At 44.6% G+C, this 26,925-nt stretch overlaps 1 protein-coding gene across 1 annotated transcript; it reads left to right on the top strand.

Annotated features, from left to right (window-relative positions):
• The first annotated feature begins 1,972 nt into the window (after window positions 1-1,972).
• On the top strand, window positions 1,973-23,957 carry ZNF460 (zinc finger protein 460). Its single transcript, XM_021706686.1, has 3 exons — window positions 1,973-2,087; window positions 21,557-22,868; window positions 23,027-23,957. Exons 1-3 carry the CDS (start codon window positions 1,991-1,993, stop codon window positions 23,109-23,111), a joined length of 1,494 nt encoding a protein of 497 aa, XP_021562361.1. The 5' UTR covers window positions 1,973-1,990; the 3' UTR covers window positions 23,112-23,957.
• The last annotated feature ends 2,968 nt before the right edge of the window (window positions 23,958-26,925 follow it).

Genomic DNA, 26,925 nt, shown 5'->3' with positions numbered 1-26,925 from the left:
GCTGCCCGTCGTTCCCAGGTCTGGTGCTCTGCGGGCCCGCGCGCGCCTGAGCACACAGAGTTAGTCGCTTTCACTCCCCAGCCCACGTCCCTGCTCTAACCTTTGTCTGGAGCACAGGCCTGCGTCTCAGGCTCTGGCCTCTGCTCAGATGCCCCCTACTCGGAGAGTTCTGGCTGAAGGGACGCCTGGCAGAACCTGGCACTTTGTGTAGGGAATCTGCCACGATTAGAGAAGCTTGCGGGATTGAGTTTGTTCGGAGGAAGAAGAACAAATAAATAATGACAAAGAATGCTAGTAGCTGTCCTTCATTAAGTCCTTGCTGTGGGCTGAGAGGCAGGCATCATGTATCACCTCATTGAATCCTCATCTCTTTGATTTAGGTTCTATTGTCATCACTGCTTTACACAAGAGCAACTTCAGGCACACGTAAGTCCAGTTACCTGCCCTAGATCACTGTAGGTCCTAAGAATCAGAACTAACAACTGGTGGACCAGTTGTGTTTCGCCCATCACAGCCTGTATTTTTACCATCTTCTCTACCATCATGGATCAGAAGCCCTTTTCAAGGTGAGCAGGCCTTCCAGCAGGTGGTCTTGGGCATGCAGGACATGGCATGTCAGCAGCTGGACCTGTGTGGACAAGAGAATGGCATAGTGGCTATTTAAGGGGTCCCCAGGGGACCTGTGTGGTTTCTATTTGTTTACTGAGTGGTTTTCTTCTGTAGCAGCTGACACATGTCCTGATTGTGTGTTCACGTTGCTGAATGTTCCTACTCAGCCAGGATGGACATGGCCAGTCAACAGCCCATGTTCTCATGTCCACAGCCTTTTATGTCCTTTCTGACTCTTGTTTTCTGCTTCTGAAGTATCCTGACCTCAGGGATCTGTGCTGGTAAGACTCTAGTAGGAAAAAGAAGTGGCGTTTGTTGTGGGTTCTCCCTAGGCATCTATGAGGCCCAAAGGAGTGCCCAAAGCAAGAGAAGCAGGTCCAGGCCCTGCCTTTTTGAGGCAAGTGCCACCCTTTCACGTGACTCTTCAATGAGGTGCGTGATGATGACTACACTTTTCTACCTTGTCCATAAAAATATTTTCAGGTTTGCTAAAGTGGACATATGGGTTTGAAAAGTTTCATGTCCTCATTAACTGTGCGTTAACTGCCTACAGAGGAGTGTGTCAGGTTACATGATTAGAACATAGACCAGAGGGCCTGAGTTGAAATTCTGCTTCTGCTGATAGGACCTGTGACTTTGGGTGAAGTGGTCGAGCTCCTGGGGCTCAGGTCTCTTGAGTGTGACATGAAGATGATGGTGGGGTTAAACTTGGTGTTCAACACTGAACCTTTGCCTCAATGTTTCCTTTACAAACATTTTTTTCTTTCATTCTTAATGATTGTTCTTGGAGAAGTGGAAACTGTTTATTGATGTGGAAATCGAGGCTGAGATAAATGAAATGAGGTCCCCAAGGTCACACAGCCAGTATGTGTTGAATTCAGGAGTTTAGTGTTACCCCTCAGGAGTCTGGCTCCTGAGTTGGAGACGTTGAGTCAGTTTAATGTGAAATGCAAAGCCCTCAGCACAACGCAGGCACATAAGGAGGACCAGTAAGACTCAGGTCTGTTCCTTTCATTGTTACTGGTATTATGTTTATTATTATTTTTCTTTTCATGACTCTGATGTCTCAGAGCACTTACTGCCTGTGCCTTGTAGTCTACTCAGTATTGTGCTAACCGTATTTCTATCTCCAGTGGCTTCTACAGTGGAGGCTCTCTCTCCTCTACACTGCTGTAATCTGCTCAAGGGAGCACATGCCTCCCCTCTCAGGCTGGCATAGATCTCAGCCCTCTGGAGGTACTTTGTGTTGTGGCCCTTAGTCTCTGTGCATACTTTGCAGTGCTGACTGTAAGATTTTAATCCTATGTCACAGTCACAAGGAAAACATAATTGCCTCTGTTTGACATTCCAGGTGTCTGTGACCTTGGAGGATGTGGCTGTTATGTTCACGCAGGAGGAGTGGGGACAGCTGGATCTGACCCAGAGGTCCTTGTACTTGGAGGTGATGCTGGATACCTGTGGACTTCTGGTCTCTCTGGGTAAGGCTCCTCTTCTCCGTCATGGTTTCTCAGAGTCCAGTCCCAGCTCTTCTGCTTATGGCTCTTGAACCTTTCTGTGCCTCAATTTTCTCATGAGCAAAATGGGGTAATATAGTACAGGCATACCATTTCTTTATTTTGTTTGTTTTTTGAGTTGGAGTATCTCTCTTGTCACCCAGGCTGGAGTGCAGTTGAATGATCATGGCTCACTGGAGCCTCAACCTTCTGAGCTTCAGGTGATCCTTCTGCTTCCGCCTCCCAAGTAGCTGGGAGTACAGGTGTGTGCCACCATGCCAGCTAATTTTTTGATTTTTGTAGAGACGAGGTCTTGCTATGTTGCTTAGGCTTGCCTCAAACTCCTGGATTCAAGCAGTCCTCTCATCTTGGCCTCCCAAAGTGATAGGACTACAGGCATGAGCCACCATGCCCAGCCTAAAAGTAAAGTTTTGAAAATGTATACAAAAGAAAGAAAGAAAAAAACTCCATAATGTCCTCTAAGTTTTTAAGTGAAAAGAAGAGTTGCATGTCTTTCACTTTAAATCAAAAGCTAGAAATAATTAAGCTTAGCGAGGAAGGCATGTCAGAAGGTAAGATAGTCCAAAAACTAGGCCTCTTATGCTATACAATTAACTAAGTGGTAAATGCAAAAGAAAAATCCTTGAAGGAAATTAGAATTGCTGCTCCAATGAATATATAATTGATAAGAAAGCAAATTAGACCGGGCTCAGTGGCTCAGCCTGTAATCCCAGCACTTTGGGAGGCCGAAGTGAGTGGATTGCCTGAGCTCGCCGGTTCGAGACCAGCCTGGTCACCTTGGCGAGACCTTGTCTCTACAATAAAATTTTAAAAAATTATCCGGGCGTGTAGTGTGCGCCTGTAGTTACAGCTACTTGGAAGTCTGAGGCGGAAGGATTGCCCGAGCCCAGCAGGTCAACGATGGAGTGGCCATGAGTGTGCCACTGCATTCCAGCCTGGACTACAGAGTGAGACTCTGACTCCAGCCTTCCAAGTAGCTGGAACTACAGGCACGCGCTACCACACCCGGCTCATTTTGATTTATTGTAGAGATGAGGTCTTGCCAAGTTGCCCAGACAGGTCTCAAACCCGCGGGCTCAGGCAGTCCACTCACCTCTGCCTCCCGAAGTGCTGGGATTATAGGCTGAGCCACTGAGCCCGGCTTAGCTCATGGTTTTACATAGTGTCAGGAACTCCTGGGCTTCTGGTGAGGTTTCAGGAAACTTACGATTTTGGCAGAAGCCGGAGAGGGAGCAAGTATGTCTGTACAAAAGTTTTGAAAAATAGCAAGGTGTGGTGGCACACACCTCTGGTCCTAGTTACCAGGAAAGCTAAGGTAGAAGGATTGCAGGAAGTAGAGGTTACCGTCAGCTGGGATTGTGCCACTGCCCTCCAGACTGGGCAACAATGTGAGACCCTGTCTTAAAAAAAATGTAGAAAAAACTTAGATCAGTTAAGACAGAAAACAAGACCTTTCCAGTGATACTCTGCTACACACCCTTTTCCACCCTCTCCACTCACGCATCCACTAAGTGCCAGACACTTAGAATTGGTCCCTTCCTCCGTGTCTTCTTGTGCTTCCTGCTTTATAGAACCTCAGAGTACCATGTGGCCTTTTCTGCCCTATATTTGTGCATCTGGAGGCATTGGGGCCGTCATGTGTGTTGATTGGCCCCACTGTAGTAATGGTATGTCTTCTCTGATAGTCCCTTGGGCTGCTCACCTAGCCTGTGAATGTATCTTTCCAGGCCTGCTTTAGCCCCTCATTTTTTTTCTGAACTTTACCCATGAACTCCATCGCACGTCTCCTGTGAATGTGGGAAAGCTACCTCAAACTAAACATGTAAAGAAGGAGCTTCCATTGTTGCCCACTTCTCTCACCTCCCAGGTATCAAGTGAATGGTCAAGCCATGCTAGCAAATTAGAAGACTGATACAACCTCAGAGAACTCCTCCACACCTTTGCTCCATCAGTTCCCACATCTCAACATCTCCAAGTCCAGTTCATTTTACATCATGCTGTTTCTTGAAGCCCTTCCACTACCTACTATAGGCCTATTCTCATACTCCTTGTATAAGTTAGCGTCTTTTGCCAGGGTGATGCCAAACCACTCCTATCTGGTCTCCCCATGACTCATTTGTGCCTCTAATCTGCTCTGTCTCCTGCACCAGCTCCCCAGGCTATCAGACCTTGTTGGAAACATTCAGCCCCACCAGCCATTGCTGTCTCAGCATATGACCACCAATGGGCCAGCATATTTTTACATGGAAAGTTTTTGTGTTGTTTGAGCCTCAAGATTTACATATTCACTTAAATGTCTTGTATGTGTTAGCTTCCATTCTCACCTCCCTAGAAGACTTGCTCTGGACCATGGCCAATTCCTGGACCCGTATCTAGATCAAAACTTTTCAGGGAACTTGCTTCTTCACTTCTTTTCTGCTTCTTTTCTAACTTTATCTGATCTCTGTTATAAAAATATGCTAAATTTCTTTACACTTGGGAAAAGTAAAGCAAATTTTTAAAATCCTTTAATGACTTAACTTTCTTGGTATAATCAATCTTCTTGGACATGTCTCATTTATTTATTTATTGTGACGGGTTCTCTTGTTTGTTTGTTTATGTATGTATGTATGTATTGTGATGGATTCTCACTCTGTTGTGGCACTGTCATAGTTCAGTGCAGCCTTGAAATCTTAGGATCAAAATCCTCCTGCCTTAGTCTCTCAAATAGCTGGGACTACAGGTGCACTCCACCATACCCAGCTAAGGTTGTCTCCTTTAAGAGATGTCTAGGCCAGACTTGACTCAGCCTATAACCCTAGCACTTTGGGAGACCGAGGCGAATGCATTGCCTGAACTCACAGATTTGAAACCAGCCCAGGCACCTTGGCAAGACCTCATCTCTACAACAAATAAAAAATTAGCTGGGCATGGTAGTGCATGGCTGTAGTTCTGGTTACTTGGAAGGCTGAAGCAGAAGGATCACTGGTGCCCAACAGGTTGACGCTAGGGTTGCTGTGAGCATGCCACTGCACTATAGCCTGGATGACACAGTGACTCCAACTCAAAAAAAAGAGAGAGAGATGTGTATGGACCTGATGTGGTGGCTCACGCTTATAATCCCAGCACTTTGGGAGGTGAAGACAAGAGGATTGCCTGTGTCCATGGGTTCAAGACCAACCTGGGCAACATGGTGAGACCTCATCTCTACAATAAATCAAAAAATTAGCTGGGCATGTTGGCGTATGCCTGTAGTTCTAGCTACTTGGAAGGCTGAGGCAGAAGCATTGCATGAGCCCAGCAGGTCAAGGCTGCAGTGGCCGTGATTGTGCCACTGCACTCTAGCCTGGGCCACAGAGTGAGACGCCAACTCCAAAAAAAAGTGATGTCTGTGTAACTGGGTGTGGTGGCTCACACCTATAATCCCAACTCTCTGGGAGGCAGAGGCTAGAGGATTGCCTGAGCCAAGGGATTCGAGAACAGCCTGGGCAACTTGGTGAGACCTCATTTCTCCAATAAGAACAAAAAAAATTAGCCAGGTATGGTGGTGCACGCCTGTGCTTCCAGCTGCTTGGAAGGCTGAGGCAAGAGGATCACCTGAGTCCAGCAGATCAAGGCTGTGGTGGCCATGAGCATGCCACTGCACTCCAGGCTGGGTGACAGAGTGAGACTACAACTTAAAAAATAAAATAAATTTAAAAAATAAATAATGGATGTCTATACTTGTGTTCCTTATCTCCTATTTGCCCGTATTTTAGTTTTTCAATTAGATAAAATTCATATGCTATATTGTGCAAAACTCTTAAGAAGTCTACTTGATGTTGTTTTACTTATATTTAAACACAAATAACTATCACCTACATCAATATATAGATTATTTTTAGTACCTCAGCAGGGTTTCATACCTGCAGTAGCTCGTACTCAGACTTCATCAGCATAGGCTGGTTTTGTTCTTGAACCTCTGCAATATGCTCTCTGTCATATCTCTCTTCTTTTGATCATCATGTCTGTGACATTCTTTTCAGACATGAAAAGAATACAGTATACAGATGGAGTTGGTTCATTGTCAATATGTTGTAGTATCTCATTGTATGAAAAACTGCCATTTACTTGTCCATTTCCCTATCGATGGATGTTCCTATTCTTTCGATTTTTTGGATATTATGAAATGCAATGCTGAGAATGTTGTTCATGTGTTCTAGTAGACATAAACACTGACTTCTGTTAGGACTATACTCTAGTGTACATACAGATCAAGTCATAGAGTAGGTGTATGTCCAGCTGTTTTCACAGAAACTGCCCATCACAGTTCTACATTATGACTACATTTCACATTCCTGCCTTTAACTTGTGAAAGCTTCCTTTGCTGTACATCCTCATCAATGCTTGATAACGCTATTCCCTCTACTCCATCTCCCCATGATGAAGTTTCTCTGTACCATGATGCTGAAACCATTGTAAAGTTACTGCTTTCATCCTGATTTTCAAATACAACAGTGACCATAATGATAAATGGTGATGGCCCACAATTTACCAAACTCTTATGCAGTGTCTTATACTGTGCCAAGTGCTTAATAGGAATTTTCCTATTTAACCCTCACCACAGCCTACAAGGCAGAAATGGAGTCTCTCGATTTTTAAGATGAGGAAATTGAGGCTGGGGTCAACTAAATAATTTGTCTAACATGAGATGACTTGGTACAAGCAGGATTTGAACTGAGATATTCTGACTCCAGAGCTATACTCTTAACCTCCCAGCAATATGAACTCTTGATGTAGCACAAACTTTTCATATTTTGTACTTGGGCATCTGGTCCAATTAAATTTGCTTTTCATATTCCCACTGAACTTTTGTTCTCTCTTTTTTTGTTGTTTTTTGTTTTTTTGAGTTGGAGTCTCACTCTGTCACCCAGACTGGAGTATAGTGGCCACTCCTGGCCACTGCAGCTTCGACCTGCTGGACTCCGGCGATCCTTCCGCCTCAGCCTTCAAAGTAGCTGGAACTACAGGTGCACGCTACCACACCCGGTTAATTTTTTTGATTTATTGTAGAGATGAGGTCTTGCCAAGTTGCCCAAGCAGGTCTCGAACCCGCGGGCTCAGGCAATCCGCTCACCTCGGCCTCCCAAGGCGCTGGGATTACAGGCTGAGCCACTGAGCCTGGCCTTGTTCTCTCTTTACTCTGATTTTCAAATTAATGTTGGCTTTATCAGGCATCTCACAGCCCATCCTTTTCACTCTAAGGCCAATCCACAACTTCTTTCTTTCTGTCTATCTAATGATCTATTTTATTTAATTATTTATCATTTTTAAGAGATGGAATTTAACTGTGTTGCCCAGGCTGGTCTCAAACTCCCAGTCTCATGTGATTCTTTCATTACAGCCTCTTAAGTAGCTGGGATTACAGGCAAGAGCCACCTTGCCTAGCTAACCTACTGCATTGTTACACCTTCAATTTATATACTTTTGTATTAGCTCTCAGGCGCATATTATTTGCCCATAATAAAAAATGATTTGTATTGGTTTCTTACTCTTGCCTAGTTGTGTGCTGAATACGGAATACAGGGCATTTCACTTCATTTTCACTAATAGCCCTATGGGGCAGACTATTTTTAGCTCTGTTTTTTAGAAGGGAATATGGAGACTTGTGGAATTTAAGTGTCTTGCTGTGTGCCACAAAGCTAATATTGAGTTCTGCTGCAACAGCCTAGGATTTTTGTGGTCTTAAACCATAATACATAATTTTTGTGGTCTTAAACCGTAATATTAGCCTCTGACTTTTTTTTTAGTGGACGTCAGGTGTTCAGATTTTGATTAATCATAAACTTGGCTTATAACACCCTGTCAGTGATTTATGAATGATCCTGATTCATTAAAACGTTAACTTATTTGCTCATTCATTTCTTAACATCACACAACTCAAGAATGTATACATTACTGATAGTCCTCTGTTTTAGTCAGTTTGGGTTGCTGTAACAAGAATGCCATAACCTGGGTGGCTTAAACAACAGATGTTTATTTCTCATAGTTTCAGAGGTTGGGAAGTTCAAAACCAAGGTACTGGTATATCTGGTGTCTGGAAGGCCTGCTTCTTGATGGTCATCTTCTTTTTGTATCCTCACATGTTAGAGAGCAGCAAGAGGAAACAAGCTCTCATGTCTCCTCTTGTAAAAGCACTAATTGCTTTACAAGGGCTCCACCTTTACCATCTAATTACCTCCCAAATGCCCCATTGGCAAATACCATCACTTTAGGGATTGGGGTTTTAACATATGAACTTTCCGGAATACAAATATTCAGTCCCGAGCACCAACCTGCCTAACTGTGTGCTTCTTCCCTTTCCATTCCATGACTTTTCCATAGAAATGACTGTTGACCTGAATTGTAACTTTTGTTATCTCATTCCATTTTTGGTGAGAAAGCTTTTACATGTAAGTTAAATTTGTTGACTAGATCTAAAACTGTTAATATTCAGATGTCCTGTTTTTTCTTGTGTCAGTTTTGGTAATTTGTGTTTTGTTTTTGTTTTTTTTTGAGTTGGAGTCTCACTCTGTCGCCCAGACTGGAGTGCAGTGGCCGCTCCCGGCCACTGCAGCCTCCACCTGCTGGGCTCCGGCGATCCTTCCGCCTCAGCCTTCCAAGTAGCCAGAATTACAGGCATGCGCTACCACGCCCGGCTGATATTTTGGTTTATTGTAGAGATGAGGTATTGCTGCCCAGGCGGGTCTCGAACCTGCGGGCTCAGGCAATCCACTAACCTCGGCCTCCCAAAGTTCTGGGATTACAGGCTGAGCCACCGAGTCCAGCCTAATTTGTGTTTTTTAAGGAGTTTGCCAACTTGTTTAACTTGTCAATCTGGTATTTTTCACAGTTGCTTTATAGCAACCCAAACTGACTAAGACAGTAGGTTATGAGTAATGTGTGTGTGTACATCTAAACAGTATTTTGCTCACATTAAAATTTTATTTTAGCTTCTTTAAAATAGTGTTATGGTTGTCATGTCCTGGCATATGCTTTTTTTTTTTTTTTCCGATTTAGACATTTATTTATTTATTTTGATTTGGAGTCTCAGTCTGTTGCCCAGACTGGAGTGCAGTAGCACACTTATGGCCTCCACAGTTTCAACCTGCTGGGCTCAGGTTGTCCTTCCACCTCAGCCTTCCAAGTAGCCAGAACTACAGGCGCACGCTACCACACCCGGCTAATTTTTTATTTATTGTAGAGATGAGGTCTCACAAGTTGCCTGGACTGGTCTCGAACCCGCAGGCCCAGGCAATCCACTTGCCTTGGCCTCCCAAAGTGCTGGGGTTACAAGTTGATCCACTGAGCCTGGCCAATTATTTATTTATTTTATTTGAAAGATGTGGCGTGCAGTTCAGGACTAGGTATACAAGTGGTATCATACAGGATCTCCCTTTGTTCCCCAATGGCATATGCTTCTTTACCTCAAGTTATTTTGATGTTTTTTTGAGTCAGGGTCTCACTCTGTCACCAAGGCTGGAGTGCAGTGGCACTATCATGGCTTACCACAGCCTCAACCTCTTGGGCCCAGGTGATCCTTGCACCTCAACCTCCTGAGTAGCTGAGACTATAGATGTGTGCCACTACACCTGGCTAATTTTTTTTATCTGTAGAGATGACATCTCCTTATGTTGCCTGACTGAAGTCAAACTCCAGCTCCTGGACTCAAGCAATCAAACTTAGCCTCCCTAAGTGCTGGGATTACAGGTGTGAGCCACCATACCCAGCCTTTTATTTCAATTTGTGGATTACTTGTCCATTCCTGATGCTAATCTTCTATTACTTACAGTGTGATATATTTTAGTTTTTAATTTTGTCTTTCAGTATCTTTTAGTTTAATTTGTAATCCTTTTTTAATGATCACTAATTTTGTGTCATGATTAGGAAACCCTACTGTACCACAATATCAGTAAGATAGTCTTGTTTATTTTAGACAAAGGTTTAAAACTATTTTGTTTGATATTTGAATCTTAATCAAACTGAGCTTCATTTTGAGTGTGATATGATATGGGAATACAATTTTATTTATTGTGCATGTGAGTGCCTGATTCTTTTTGTGCCTTTTACTAAACAGTTCTTTTTTATCACTGGGTGATATGCCTCCCATACTGTCAGTCAAATTTATGTGCAAATGGATTTGTTATCTCGCTATTATCTTTTCATTGCTAGTTTGTCATGTCTCTGTGTTGGTCCTTTACTGTCTTGATGTCTATATACATATATATATATATATATATAATTTTATTTTATTTATTTATTTTTTTTTGAGAGGACAGAGATGCTCCCACAGTGGGAGGGGACCTGAAGGGGTTGCCTGTCTGGGACTGAAAACCTGGTGCTTATATAGCCCTAAGTCCAAGGCAGTTGGCTAGCACTAGCTGTGAGCTGTCGCTGTTCTGATTGGTCAATATTAAGGACCAATCGGCAGGAGGTAGGGGTCTAATGGTGAGCTGATTGGTTGCTTTTCAATCCCAGCAGTGAGTACTTAAGCTCTAGCTTGTGAGGCTCTTGGGGAGCTTGTTTACCAGTGCCCAGCCTGAGAGACCTGTGGGAGTTCGGTACGTAGTTACCAGAGGACCTCCTGTCTGTCTGCCTAGACTTTCTCTAGCTATTTCCTTTCTCATTCCCCCCTCTGGAGTAGTAACCCTAACTGCCATTAGGGAGTGAGGATGATGACTGGTCTGGCTATTTCCTGCTTCCTGGATGTCGGATGGGGATGGCAGCTAGGGATCCTCCAGAGGGTGATCTAAAGGTCCTTGGTAGAAAGAAGCTTGCATATGAGGTTCCATCTGCATCACCATTTGGAGTTTGATAGCCTCTTGGTAAAAAGAAACAAACTTTACAAGAAGGTTAACTATACATGGACCAGACACAAGCAATACATCAAAAGGAGCTATTAAGGGAAAAACCCATGTCCATATACTGTAAATCCCTAGAGAGGATAAAACAAGATTGTAACTAACTGGGTCCTGAAACTGCCTGTTCTTGTAAAAAGTCAGTGATTTTATTATTGTTTTATAACCTGTAAAGTCTCTTCTACTTGGGAGGAAGTGTTAATATGGAAACAACAAGTTTCATTTAATAATGCGCATGTTACTCCACATTCCACCATGAGCATATCCAGCGTTTGAATAATTACCCAGTTGAGCCACATATGTAATGGAGGGTGAGAGGGAGTGCTTATAAGAAGCTAAGACTAATGATACTAAAAAATGAAAGCAAGATAGAGTAGGCATTTTGCTTGTTCCTGTGAGGGAGACTTCTAGGGAAGAAAACAATCCCATGGATGCTCAAGATTAAGGGGTCCTGGACAGAGACGTCTAATGGTACAAATTAAGATGAAAACAAAGGCAGCAAGTATAGGTAGAACCATCAGGAGGAAATCCATAGGCAGTAAGTAGTGGCACTTATCTTTTATGATCTTTAGTTTGATTCTGTATGCTCTTCCGGGTCAGCTGAGGCAAATTCTTCGCAACTCCATGCTTTCACTTTAGTGTGTTGGATTCACAAGTCAGTACCTGTAACCTTTATTGCCTCCTGTCGAGCCCCACACTTGGGCACCAAAACTGATGTGGATTTTTCAGGTCAGCCTGGACTTCAAAAGTGTCAGCTCAGTGGGTCAGCTAGGTAAGCCCCAGAGAGGGTCATCAAGGAACTGGTAAGTCTAGCCCCAGAAATGTCAGCTCTAATGGGCTGGCAAACCAAACCCTGAGAGTGTTGTGATTCAGTGGGCAGGCAAGCCTAGCCTCCAGAGTGTTGGGTCTAATGGGCTGGCAAGCCAAGCCCTGAGGGTGTTGCTGGTTCAGTGGGCTGGCAAGCCTAGCCCCCGGGGTGCCTCAGTTTCAGAGTCTTGCCTTCTTCTGGCAGCTCTCCTGGTTCAGCCAGCTCTGATAATCCTGCAGCTCTTCAGGTCACAGCTCTTCAGGGTTGAGGTTCTTGTCTCATGCCCAGGAAGATTGAGGAATGCGGACAGCTGGAAAGTGAGAAAGCCGGATTTATTGAGAGGACAGAGAAACTCCTGAAGTAGGGTCCGAGTGCTTAATCCACAGACACCAACACCAAAATTTCAAGGTAAAGAAAGGAGAGGTTTATTAGCCAAAACTAGCCAGCCGGCGACCACTTGCTTGGACAATGCAAGTCCCAGTGCAAGGGCCCCAACCTGCAGCACGAGGTAGTTCAAGTAGGGCAAAACCACATCCTGGCAAGGCCTGGCTTATTGGGACTTGCCAAGCAAGTCAAGCCACAGCATCCTGGAGGCCTAGGTACTTTCCAAGCAACGCTAGCAGGGTTTACAGAAGCAAAAAAAAAGCTGTTAGCCAGCAGGTGCTGTTTCTAGTTTCCAGGAAGAAGCTGTGTGAAGGGTTAAGTACATACCTGGCTTGACTTTTAACATTTTATTTTATTACATTTTCTCAGGCCCCTTCCACATTTCCCCCTTTCAGTTGTTCCTGGAGTCAAATCGTTGACTCCTCACATAGAGGATTATACTGGGCATCAAGAACTATCATCCTTACAGGTGAGATGCTGTTTTTAACATAGTTTAGGAGGCTTTTAATAATGAAGAGCCCTACAATAATGCCTATAAAGAGCAGGAGGAGTGGCCCTGCCATTGCTGAAATTAGGGTGGTGAGCCAGGGGGACCAAGTGAAGAGGGATTGATACCAGTTTCCCGAGGCTTGATTTTGTAACTCTCACCTGATATTTTCTCTCACTTGGGTGAGAGTTTGTCATGTTATTCCAGACTGATTAGCATAAAAGCAACAGGTTTCTCCTTATGCTACACACAGTCCCCCTTGCTTCATGAAAAGGAGGTCCAGTCCTCTCCGATTTTGGAACGCTACTTAAGCTAGGGAGTTTACTTGTTCTAACTGGGATGTACTAGATTCAAGTAAGCTCAGGTCTGTACTAACTTGTCTGCTAAGATTTTGATCTCCTATGACTAAAGAAGCTGTACCCAGAGCAGTTGATCCTGCGATACCTAGACTTACAAGGAGTGGCACTAATATAGGGACTGCGCACTTAGCCCGTGTGAGGTTTAAGAGTCTGCGATGCTTTCGCCCTTCTGTCCCCTCATATATGTACACTTGGGGCAAGATATGCACCAAGATACAGAGTTCTGGAGCATCTTGGAAATGCTGCAAGGCAACGCATGGGGTTATGCCCCGTGTACAAGCAAAACAGGTAGTGGGGGGAGGCAACAGCCATGTGAGGGTTTTCAGATTCTTAAGGAACTGAAATATTTACTCAAGAAGAGGCATTGCAAGACGCCTGAAAAGGGGAACTGTTCATGTGATAGTATGGGGAATGGAGACAAGTTCCCTGCCTTTGGAGATCCCCCAGGATGAGGGTTGGGTTTTGTCCCCAGGGGCATAGTCCCAGGGACTGGGCTGCAGATAGGTTGAGAACATGTATGTGTTTTTCTGTGCTGCCTGTTGAGGAGGTAACTCCAAGCCTATGTAATAAGGGAGACAGGGATCCAGGCATAACCAACAGTCTTTTGCTAAGTCAGGGCAGGTTGCATTGGCAAGCTGGTGAATTGCTGATAGCATAGGGAAAAAACGGTTTTCAGTTAGAGGCAGGGTGGGCAAGGGAACAGCAGGTGAGGGATTAGGGCTTTCCCCCATTGTAGGATTGGCGGGTTCAGACATATGGAGGATAAGATTGCGGATTGGACCTATGGGATTGAAGGTGTGGGGAGCAAGTTTTCTTTGTATGGTAAATAACATTCCAGGGTCAAACCCTAAGAAATATATTCTGAGCCCCCATGTTTTGCCCGTTTCCCATACTTTATGAATGCTGAAAGCATCCCAGAGTATAACTGCGAGCTTTAGCGGGTTACAAGCTCCTTTTTGAGTAAAGGAGAAGCAGGCTTTTCCCTGTGGAGGCTTATATAGGGGTCTCGGTTTTTCCAGGGGGCAGTAGTTTCACAGCCCCATGCAGCGCAATGGAAATTCCCAGATTTGTGGCAGTGGGCAGGTCCAGATGCCGGGCAGGCATAAAAAACAAGGGTTGCAAGAGTTTTTGCATAATCCGGAGTTTTACACCAATTCTCGGGTCTCAGTAAATTGGATTTTAGGCTACAAAGATTAAAATTAAAAACAGGTTGCCCGCCCCCATTGTAGGTGGATAGTATAGCCCCAGTGACAGAGTCTCTTAATTCCCAAGAATAGTTTCCCAGGGCATAGTGTTATTGGTATCGTGAATGAGGCTCATAAGCCTCCTGCCCAGGAAGGTTTATAAGAAGTATAACTAAGAGACTGGGACCCGTGAGAGTCTTATCTTTAGGGGATCCTCCTTGGCAGCTGGCTTGACGACCTTCCATGTCTCTGGGTGCGTGGTGGTGGCTGCCTTTACTTGTGAATGATGAATCCAGGGACACCGCTGACTTTGATGGCCATAGTAGTAGTAGTAAGGAGTACTATGTGGGGCCCCTTCCACCTTGGGGTGAGGAGGGCCTCAGCTTTGTGCCATTTTATCCAGACCTGGTTGCTGGGCTGGAACGGATGTAGGCTTCCTGGAGCTGGTTTCTGGAAGGCTGCCAGCACAGTTTCAGTTTCAGTCTGTTGAACCTTTTGAAGAGCCTGCAGTGACAAGCAAATTATGGTTGGACAGTTCTAGTGCTTTTTCCAGTCCAATTTTTGGAAGTAACGGCGGGGGCCATCCAAAAAGAATTTCGAAGAGGGTTAGACCCTTAATGTAGGGGGTACACCTGGCCCTTAAGAGGGCATAGGGGCCGGGCTTGGTGGCTCAGCCTGTATCCCGCGCCTTTGGGAGACTGAGGTGAGTGGATTGCCTGAGCCTGCCGGTTCAAGACCCGCCTGGGCAGCGAGACCTCATCTCTACAATAAATCAAAAAATCAGCTGGGCGTGGTAGCGCATGCCTGTAATTCTGGCTACTTGGAAGGCTGAGGCGGAAGGATCGCTGGAGCCCAGCAGGTCGAGGCTCCAGTCTGGGCGACAGAGTGAGACTCCAACTCAAAAAAAAAAAAAAAGAGGGCATAGGGAAGGAGTGTTACCCAACCTTCACCAGTCTCCAGGGTTAATTTGGTTAAGGTCTCCTTAGCATCTGATTCATCATTCTCTCTACCTGTCCTGAACTTTGGGGATGATAAGCACAATGTAAGTTATACTTTATCCCCAAGGTTTTTGCAATACCCTCAGTAAGTTTAGAAATAAATGCCGGGCCATTATCTGAGCCTATTGAGATAGATAGACCATATCTTGGTATGATGTCGTTTAGGAGCTTTTTTACTGTTACAGACACAGTTTCAGTTTTTGTAGGAAATGCCTCAACCCATCCCAAGAAGGTATCTACCAAGACCAATAGGTACTTATATCCATATTGCCCAGGTTTGACTTCTGTAAAGTCTATTTCCCAATGTCTCCCGGGGGTTAGTCCCCTATCTTGGACCCCCTGGGTAGATACACTGACCTTAGCACTGTTAGTCTGCTGGCATGACGTGCAGCCTTGAATGAGTTCCTGGGCAAGCTGGTTCAGATGATGGGAGGTAGAATTCCTTCCTCATGAGTTCAGTTAGTTTTGTTCTCCCCAAATGAGTACCTTCGTGGAGCTGCCTTAAGATTTGTTGTCCCAGGACTCGAGGGAGAAAGGTCCTGCTATCCTGAAGTTGAAGCCATCTGTCTGGGTTTGTGGTGGTCTGCAATTTTTGTGCAGCGAGGAGGTCCTCTTCTGTGTATTTTGGTGACTCACATAGAACCGGAGGAGGCAGCGCCAGCAGGCAGGTGGTTCTGCGATAAGCAGCTTCTCTGGCCACTTGATCTGCTTTTCTATTTCCTATTGCCTTTTTTGAGTTTCCTTTTTGGTGGCCCGGGCAGTGGATAATTACAACCCTTTTGGGGGCCCATATTGCTGCCAGGAGGTCCAAGACCTCTGCTTTATTTTTTATGGTATTTCCCTCTGCGGTGAGTAATCCCCTATAAATTGTCCTATGAAAGTGTGCAGTTGCAAACGCGTACCTGCTGTCAGTGTAGATGTTGACAACCTTTCCTTCACCTTCTTTTAGGGCCTTGGTTAGGGCAATCAGTTCTGCCTTTTGGGTCGATGTTCCCTGCAGAAGAGGACTGGCCAAAATGATTCCCTGTAGAGTGACCACCGCTGCCCCTGCATACCTTACCCAATTCTGGATGAAACTGCTGCCATCTGAGAAGAGCGTTAGGTTGGGGTTTGTTCTTGGGACATCAGTTAGGTCCCATTGCAGTTTCTGGAACTCAGTTGTTGCATAACAACAATGTGGTGGTCCTGTGGGACTTTACTCCGGTAGCAAGGTCGTGGGGTTCAAGCTGGGGGTATGCTGGAACTTGATGTGGTGTTGATCTAAAAGCAGCGCTTGATAATGAGTTATTCGGGTGTTCGACATCCATTTGTCAGGGACCTCTCGGAGTAAAGACTCCACTGCATACGTAGCTGTGACAGTCAGATTTTGTCCCAATGTTAGTTTGTCTGAGTCCTTTACTAACATGGCAATGGCTGCTATAACCTGCAAGCAAGATGGCCACCCCGAGGCTACTGGGTCCAGTTTTTTTGACAGGTAGGCGGCCGACCTGTTCCATGGGCTGAGCTTTTGGGTTAGGACCCCCTGGACGACACCCCATCTTTCATCCACATGAAGGTGGAAAGATTTTTCAATATCCGGCAAGGCCAGGGCCAGGGCCAAGACCAGGGCGTTTTTAAGGACTTGGAAAGCTTCCCCCCCAACTCCGTGGTGTCCATGTAAAATTAGCCTCCGGTCCCCTGGTGATTTCATAGAGGGGTTTTGCAAGTTCAGCAAACTTAGGGATCCACAGTCGGAAGTATCCTACAGTTCCCAAGAATTCCCAAACTTGTCTTTTGTTTCCTGGGACCAGGATGCCCACTATAGCCCAAATACGCTGAACAGTTAGGGATCTTTTACCTCCTTCAAGGTTGCATCCAAAGTATGTGATTACAGTTACACAGAGCTGAGCCTTTTTTGCTGACACCTGATACCCTAGAGTCTAAAGTTCTTTAAGCAGGTGTCTGGTGGCACACAAGCACTCACCTTCTGATGTGGCTGCTATTAACAAATCATCTACATACTGTAGCAGAGTTACTTCAGGTTCCTGTTGCCAGAAGGCTCAGAGGTCTCGGTGGAGGGCTTCATCAAACAGTGTGGGAGAGTTTTTAAATCCTTGTGGGAGTTGTGTCCAGGTTAATTGGCCATTTTCTCCTTTTTCAGGATCTGTCCATTCAAAGACAAACAAGGGTTGGCTCTGCTTAGCCAGTGGGATGCTGTAGAAGGCATCCTTAAGATCCAGGACCATGTATACCTGCCTTTCTGGAGTTAACCCACTGAGGAGGGTGTACCAGCTGGGGACTGTGGGATGGATCTCCTCCACTCACCTGTTGACCTCCCTGAGGTCCTGGACTGGGTGGTAGTCTCCTGTACCCGCCTTTTTGACAGGAATAAGTGGGGTGTTCCAGGATGAGTGGCACAGCACTAGGATTTTAGCCTCCTGGAGATGCTGGATGTGAATTGCTATGCCTTTTCAGGCCTCTGGGTATATAGGGTATTGTTTCACCCTAATGGGCGTTGCCTGACTTTTGAGCTGTACACCGACCGGCGGCTGATGGGATGCCAGCCCAGGGGGGTTTGATTTGGCCCAGACTTGGGGAAACTTAGTCTGCAGCTGAGCTAGCAGTATGGTGTTTGAAGAGTCAAGAGGGACCCCAACTTCTGTAAACACGTATTCCTCACTTAGGGAACAGTAACAAGAATTTTTGATGTCTCTGGTGGGTTTAGGCTTACTGCTAATGTGGTTTCTTGAAAGCCTATATTGGCTTTAAGCTTGTGTAAGAGGTCTTGTCCCAGGAGCGGGTACAGATAATCTGGCATTACTAGGAACGAATGAGTTACTTCCCCCTTTCCCAAGTTTACTGTTCTTTCGGTGGTCTAGGGCATAATTGGGTCCCGGTTGCCCTCTGAACCAAGGAGTGCTTATCTGAAGCGGGCTGTTGTACTTTTGGAGGACTGAATGCTCAGCCCCTGTGTCCACTAGGAAGGGGACAGGATTTCCCCTACCGTAAGTTTCACCCTGGGCTCCGGGAGGGAATTGACAGAGCCCTAGCTCCATCAGTCAGTCTGTAATTGAAGCACAGGAATAGATTTTGATGGGCATTCCCCCAGAGGACACTCTTGTGGTCGGGGTGACCTGTCTGAACAGTCTTTTAGCCAGTGTCCAAACTTCTTACAGTAGGCATATTGATTTTTTGCTATTGGAGTTTTTCTCCTGGTGCCGGTCACTCCTTTCCCTTTGGCTGCTTGGATTTAACTTCCTGCAAAGCTGCCGCCACTACTTTGACCATTCTTATGGTTTGCTTGTCTTCAAGAGAGTCCCTGCTATTATAGACCTTTTGAGCTACCTCGGCTAACTCTGACAAACTTTTTCCTTCAAATCCTTCAATTTTCTGCAATTTCTTTCTTATACCAGGTACCGACTGGGAGACAAAGGCTATAACTAAAGCTTTCCGATTTTCTGGAGCCTCTGGTCTATGGGGGTGTACGTCTGATAGGCCTCCATAAGGCATTCCAGAAAAGCTGTGGGAGATTCCTGTGGGCCCTGAATCACCTCACTTACCTTAGACAAATTTGTGGGGTGCCTAGTGGTGGCCTGGAGACCCCCCATTAGAATCCGGCGATAGGTGGTGAGACACTCCCTACCATGATCGGTGTTAGGGTTCCAATTAGGTCTCTCAGCAGGGAAGACATGGTCCAAATGGGCCTGCTCTGACAGTCTGCCATCTGGTCCCAGGACCAATTTTCTTGCTTTCTGATAGATTCACTCTCTTTCCTCCAAAGTGAGAAGGAGCTTGGAGGAGCTGTTGGCAGTCATCCCATGTGGGCTGGTGGGTGAAGAAAATAGTCTCTAAAAGACCTATGAGGCTCTGAGGTTTTTCAGAGAATGGCGAGTTTTGGTGGTTCTCATTGTAAAGGTCACCAGTAGAGAAAGGGACATAAACCATAAAGGGCTGGCCTCCCGAACCTCCTGCATCCAACCCCAGGGCCTGTCTTAGGGGGAGGACTGTTGATGTTTGTGGTTCTGAGTTCCCCGAAGATGAGTCGGGGCTAGTTGGCTTATCGGGGGTCGTTGGGCCCTTGGGGGATGCATGGGGAAGAGGGGCATAAAGGGGCTGATACGAGGATCCTCTCCTGGTGTGTGATGTGTTGAGAACCTTGTGGGTCCCCTGCTCCCACCCAGATGCAGAGTAGGGTGGGGGAATTTCATCATCCTCTGGCGGGCTCTGGAAGACCGGAGGATTGGCTTTTGGAGTTTCCTCTAGGGCTAAAACACGAGAATAATTAGCTTTCTTTTTGGCTTTCTTTATCCATGATGGCTGCTGCATTACCAGGAGGTACCAGCAGCGATGTATGGGATCTGGTTCGGGTTGCACCGATAGATGAACTGTTGGACCTTCCCTACTATGGCAGGGTTGAAGGTCCCCTCTGGCAGCCAGCTGCAATTAGGAAATGTGGGCCACTTGAGGGAACAAAAGTTGGTTATGTTTCCTTGGATTACCTGATAACCCGACTGCTGTGCCACTCCTTGGAAATCCTTGAAGTGGCATAAAACCAAATGCAGAGGGGTGTCAGACTGAGAGCACTGCTGCCCCATAATATCATCAGCAATGACAGACACAGCAGTAACTAACACCAAACAAATAAAGACAATAATACAGACTGAAAAGACAGACCTAACTGCTCAAAGGCAATACCGGAGGACCCAGGAATCGGTGCTGTGTCCAGCTTTCCTTTGGGTCCAAACAGAAGTACACATAATCAGAAAACAGGAATATGACTCACCTCTCTGAGGACTCAGGGACCGTTGTGAGTCTGCCAGAGATGACAATTAGCCATTTGCGAGTACATGGACTCGTCAGGCCCAATGAACACCGAGGTCCGTGGGAATGCAGACCCACAAGATCAGCTGGTGTTTTGTGACTGGGGTCAAGCTCTTGGATATCCTGGACAAGTCCCTATATGAAGTAGGGTCTGAGCGCTTAATCCACAGACACCAACACCAACATTTCCGGTTAAAGGAGAGGCTTATTAGCCAAAACTGGCAACCGCTTGCTTGGACAATGCAAGTCCCAGTGCAAGGGCCCCGACCTACAGCATGGGGTGGTTCAAGTAGGGCAAAACCACATCCTGGCAAGGCCTGGCTCATTGGGACTTTCCAAGCGAGCCAAACCACAGCATCCTGGAGGCCTAGGTACTTTCCAAGCAATGCTAGCAGGGTTTACAGAAGCAGAAAAAAGCTGTTAGACAGTTTAACAATAACCAGCAGGTGCTGTTTCTAGTTTCCAGGAAGAAGCTGTGTGAAAGGTTAAGTATATACTTGGCTTGACTTTTAACATTTTATTTTATTACATTTTCTCAGGCCCCTTCCACACTCCCACAGTGGGAGGGGACCCGAAGGGGTTGCCCTGATGTCTTTAATTTCAAGATAATTCTCTTACCTGTTGGAGTGCATTGCCTCTTCTTATTCTCCTTCACATATATTTTGGACTTAGTTTTTTCATTTGCATCTAGAATCAGTTTTTAAAGTTCCCTCACAAAACCTATTAAAATTATATATGTATTTTTATATTGATTTTGTAGAATTGATGATTTTATATTTAATCTGTTTTAAATTAAAGTTTTATTTTTCTTCATCAGATTATGTCTTTTCAGGTCACTGTTTCTTAGGGTTTTAGATTGGTAGAACATATAGATTGGTTTTGAGAGAATTGGAGAAAGTGATAATTTTAGATTACTGATTTCTTTTTTTAAAAGTTTCTTTATTTCTATTTATTCATTTATGCAAAGATCATATCAGCTATAGGTAGCAAACACATTTTTAAGTTTAAAATTAATTTTCCATTTTGAAAGGTTCAGAACTTTTTTTTACTTTACTTTTTTAGATACTTCAACAAAATAACAGACAATAAAAGTTTATACCCTAACTTTCCCAGATTATCAATTTCTTTAGTCATGTAGATCTGTATTGCCTTTTTTCTTTCTTTTTTTTCCTGAGACAGGGTCTTACTCTGTTGCCCATTCTATAGTGCAGTGGCACGGTCATGGCTTGCCACAGTCTCTAACGTTTGAGCTCAAGCAGTCCTCCTGCATCAACCTTTTAAGTAACTGAGATTACAGGCATGTGCCACCACACCCTACTAAGTTCTTTATTTTTTGCAGAGATGAGGGCTCACTATGTTGCCCAGGCTGGTCTCACATTCCTGGTCTTAAGTGACCCTCCCTTCACCTCCCAAAGTGCTGGGAATACAGGTGTGAGCCACTATACCGATCTTTTGTTGTCATTAAATAAAGATTAATATCTTCTTGTTCTCACTGAAATGGTGATTTCATGCCTTCTATGTTGCCATCCTTATATCTTTTGTGTTCTGTTTTTTTTAGGTGACAGCGCAGAACCCAGTACCACAGAGCCTCCCTCTTGTCACTTCACCTTGCCTGAAAAAGTCTCACTCCAGGAACAATTGACACAGGGAGCCTCAAGGGACTCCCAACTAGGCCAAGCCAAGGTTCAGGATGGACCATCTGAAATGCAGGAAGGCCTCATGATACCAGAGATAGACTCGCAGAGGGAAGAGTTTCATGGGAAAATGAGTTCTGAACATGAAGGTTTGGTGACAGCTGATGATGTTTGTTCAGTGATTATACAGAAGCCAATCTCACCAGAAGCTATTCTCTGTGTATGTGACACATGTGGAGCAGTGACAGATCCCTTGATTCATGAAGGGAAAAATTCCTATAAATGTGAGGAATGTGGCAACATATTTAACAAGAATTGCTTCCTTGTTCAACAGCAGATTGACACTCAAGTGAAGCCCTATGCATGCACAGAATGTGGGAAAGTCTTTAGCCAGAGCAAGCACCTGCTTCAGCACCGCATCATCCATTCTGGGAAGAAGCCCTATAAGTGCACAGAGTGTGGGAAGGACTTTTACCGTAGATCACACCTCACACGGCATGAGCAGACTCACATGGAAGAGAAGCCCCTTGTGTGTGGCGAATGTGGAAAAGCCTTCAATCGTGGGTCACATCTTACACGGCACCAGAGGGTTCACAGTGGAGAGAAGCCTTATAAGTGCAATTACTGTGGAAGGGCCTTTACCTACCACTCTAATTTTGTCTTGCATAGCAGGATCCACACTGAGAAAAAACCCTTTGAGTGCAACCAATGTGGAAAAGGTTTTTGTGAGAGTGCAGGTCTCATTCAACACTACATTATTCACACTGGGGAGAAACCTTATAAGTGCATGGAATGTGGGAAGGCCTTCAACTGCAGGTCACACCTCAAGCAGCACCAGCGAATTCACACTGGGGAGAAGCCTTATGTGTGCAGTGAATGTGGGAAGGCTTTTACCCACTACTCTACTTATATCTTGCATGAAAGAGCCCACACTGGAGAAAAACCTTTTGCGTGCAAAGAATGCGGAAAAGCCTTTAGCATTCGGAAAGACCTCCTTCGACACTTCCTCATCCATTCTGGAGAGAAGCCCTATGAGTGCCTGGAGTGTGGAAAGGCCTTCACCCGCATGTCAGGCGTCACAAGGCACCAGTGGATTCATACTGGAGTGAAGCCCTATGAGTGTATTGAATGTGGGAAAGCTTTTTGCAGGAGCACAAACCTCACTCGACATTTCAGCATCCACACTGGAGAGAAGCCCTATGAGTGCATCGAGTGTGGGAAGGCCTTCAACCGCAGGTCACCTCTCACAAGGCACCAGCGGATTCATGCTGGAGAGAAGTCCTATGAACACGTCCAGAGTGAGAGTGTTTCTTGCCAGAGCTCAAACCTCATTGAACACTCTATCATCCACACTGACAGTAGTCCATTGAATATAGAAGGGCCTTCAGTTGTAGATCATCCCTCATTGGACATCACAGGATTCATACTGGGAGAAACCCTATCAGTGTAACAGATGTGGGAAGACATTTTACAAGTTGACAGAATTCAGTCAACCTGCAAGACTTCCTATTAGAGAAATGTTTTTTTAATGTAAACACTGAAGAAAATCTGTGGTGAGAGGAAGCATCTTACTCAACATCTGGCCTCATTCATACTGAAGAGAAACTCCATAAGTTACAAAGGAGATCAGGATGTACATATGAATGAACACTTATAGTGTACATTTAAGATTCTGATTCATGTCTATGAGCAAACCTCTTGTAGATCATTATTTGTCATTAAATAGTCATACTAGAAATTGACCCAGTGCAGAGTCATATTCTAGTCATGAATTTGACAATTCACCCATGAGAGAGACTTAGTGGATATTGTGGTGCATGTAGGAAAACCACATCTTTCATAGTGTACAAGAAATATTGTCTCTAAGATATTTAAACAAAGGAAGAGAGACATAGTGAAGAGAAAGAAATGAACGCCTAATTTCTTTCATACTTCCCTGACAAACCTATGAAACTTTGTCATCTCTTCTTTATTTTATTTGGAGAAAGGGAAGTGTTACAGAAAAAAAAAAATGACCTTGTCCCCTTTATTCTTCATGGTTGTTCATACAGTGTTGTCCAGTGTCGGGACAACTAGACAAATGTGGGGTTTGTTTGAAGATACTTTGTGAAAGCCTGCTTTGTTCCACAACATTGTCTCTACTCTTAAACAACAGGTAGGAGCATGAATCTTTATGAAAAATATGAAGGCTTGAGTTACAAAGGAGATCAGGATGTACATATGAACGGACACTTATAGTGCACATTTAAGATTCTGTTTTTTTAAAAAAACAAACCCTTTATGTGTCTTTAACCACTCAATACACATACTTTTTCTTGATCTGTGTCTACTTGTTTACTACTCTTTTCTTTATGTTTCTGTAGAAGGAGAATGTAGTGTAATGCTTGTATTCAGGGTTACCTAATTCTTTCCACTGATTGTGGTTTCTTAGCTTCTTTTCGTCTTTTTATAGAGACTTCAAAGTCCACCTCAACACTTTTCTAAAGGCCAAATTAAAGCCAAAATTAAAAATGTAAGAATTTTAAACATTTTTTCAATTATGTTTTTAAATTTTTTGTATTTTCTTGTAGAGATGAGATCTCACTATGTTTCCCAGGCTGGTCTGAACTCCTGGACTTAAGTAATCCTCCTGCTTCAGCCTTCCAAAGTGCATGAATTATAGGTGTGAGCCACTGCACCCAATTACATTTTTGTTGTTGTTGGTTTGTTTGTTTTTTGAGTTGGAGTCTCACTCTGTCGCCGAGACTGGAGTGCAGTGGCCGCTCCCGGCCACCGCAGCCTCGACCTGCTGGGCTCCGGCGATCCTTCCGCCTCAGTCTTCCAAGTAGCCAGAATTACAGGCATGCGCTACCACGCCCGGCTGATTTTTTTATTTTATTGTAGAGATAAGGTCTCACTGCCCAGGCGGGTCTCGAACCCGCAGGCTCTGACAGTCCACTCACCTCAGCCTCCCAAAGGCGCAGGATTACAGGCTGAGCCACCGGACCTGGCTGGTTTGTTTGTTTTTTGAGTCAGGTCTGTTTTTTGAAGTGCAGCAAACTATCCTGGGCTCAGGCAATTTTTCTGCCTCTGCCTTCCAAGTAGCAAGAACTACAGGCGCACACCATTACACCTGGCTAATATTTTTATTTTTTTGTAGAGATGAGGTCTCACTATATTGCTCAGGCTGACCTTAAATTCCTGGGCTTAAGTAATCCTTGGCCTCCAAATTGCTGAGATTACATGTGTGAGCCAGTGCACCTTGCCAAAGATTTTTATATATTTATTTTGTATCCTGCAATTTCACTGAATTTGTTTTTCAGTTCTTAGTGGATTTTGGTTCTGCTTTTAGGGTTTTCTTTTTTTTGAGTCAAGAATCTCACTCTGTCACCTAGGCTGGAGTACAGTGGCATGCTCACGGCCACCACAGCTTCAACCTGCTGTGCTCGGGCAATCCTTCTGCCTCAGTCTTCCAAGTAGCTGGAACTACAGGTGCATGCTACCATGTCCGGCTAATTTTTTTATATATATATTATAGAGATGAGGTCTTACCAAGTTGCCCAGACTGGTCTCGAACCAAAGTGCTGGGATTACAGACTTGAGCCACCACGCCTGGCAGAATTTTCTTTATATGTGATTATTTCATCTACATACAGGGGCAATTTGACTTCCTGTTTTCCAGTTGAGATGCACTTTTTTTTCTTTCTCTTACCCTCTTGATCTTGCTAGGATTTTTTGTACTTTGTTGAATAAAGGGTAAAATGGGCATCCTTGTTTTGTTTTTTGGAGAGAAATCTGTCAGCTCTTTCCTGTTAAGTATAATGCTATCTGTGGGTTTGTTACTTATGGCCTTTATTATTATTATTATTATTATTATTATTATTATTATTATTATTTGAGTTGGAGTCTCACTCTGTTGCCCAGACTGGAGTGCAGTGGCCTCTCCCGGTCACTGCATCCTCGACCTGCTGGGCTCCGGTGATCCTTCCGCCTCAGCCTTCCGAGTAGCTGGAATTACAGGCACGTGCTACCATGCCCATCTGATTTTTTAATTTATTGTAGAGATGAGGTCTCACCAAATTTCCCAGGCAGGTCTCGAACCTGCGGGCTCAGGCAATCTACTCACCTCAGCCTCCCAAAGTGTGGGATTACAGGCTGAGCCACTGAGCCTGGCGGCCTTTATTATTTTGAGGTCTGTCTTCTCTTCATAATTTGATGAGAGTTTTCATCATGAAGCAATGTTGGATGTTATGAGATGCTTTTTCTGCATCTGTGGAGATGATAATATGGTTTTTGTTCTTTGTTTCTTTTTCTTTTTTCTTTCATTCTTTGTTTCTTTTTGCTTTGAGTTGGGGGTCTTACTGTTTCCCAGGCTGGAGGGCACACAATCATGGTTCACTGTGGCCTCAATTTCCTGGGCTCAGGTGACCCTTCTGCCTTAATCTCCCAAGTAACTGGGACCACAGGCTCATGCTACTGCGTACAGCAATTTTTTGTGTGTAGAGATCTTTGTAGTTATTGCTATGTTGCCTTGGCTGGTCCTGAACTCCTGGGTTCAAGCAGTCTTCTGCCTAGACCTTTCAAAGTCCTGGCATTACTGGCGTGAGCCACCACACCCAACCTGGTTTTCATTGTATTTATGTGAGTATTATCTAAGTGGTATCTTGTAGACTTTCTTTCCATTGTCATTGTTATTTATTTATTTATTTTTCTCTGATTGGGTTATTTCAAATAACCTCTTTTCTACTTTATAGTACATAAGAGAATTCACAACAAAGCTGTGCCTTGTGAATGCAGTGACTGTGAGAAATCTTTTGGCTCCAGCTCTACCTTCAATATACAACATAGAATTTACCCAGGGTTAGGGCCTTGTGAGTGTGCCGAAAGTGAGAAACTCTCTATCAGTAGATCTCATCTTGTTCAGTATCAGAGGATTCATCATGAAGAAAAGCCTTATGAGTACAGGTCATTTAGCTAGTTCTTCATCCATAAAGACACACTTGTTGAGCATCAAAGTCCACACTGGAAAAAAGTTTAAGTGTGGTGAATGTGGGAAATTCTTCAGCTATAATTCTCATGGCATAGAAGAGAATTCACAGTGGAACAAGGCCTCCCATGTTTAGGGAATGTGTGAAAGCAGACATTTCCACTTTGCTTGGCACATGAAAGTTCACACAGAAGAAAGGTCTTATAAAATGTTGTGTTGGCAAGAAAGCATACAGCTGAGGCCTAACCTCCTTAGTCACCGGATAATTCACACTAGAGCAAGTCCTAAAGAGTGGAGGAAATGTGCTGTCCCATCATTCAATATAGT

The sequence above is a fragment of the Carlito syrichta genome, unplaced genomic scaffold, assembly GCF_000164805.1.
Source record: "Carlito syrichta isolate Samal-C Ts95f unplaced genomic scaffold, Tarsius_syrichta-2.0.1 Scaffold315896, whole genome shotgun sequence".
Taxonomy (NCBI): domain Eukaryota; kingdom Metazoa; phylum Chordata; class Mammalia; order Primates; family Tarsiidae; genus Carlito; species Carlito syrichta.
Note: the sequence above shows the minus strand (reverse complement) of the source record. Positions and strands in the feature narration are given on the sequence as shown.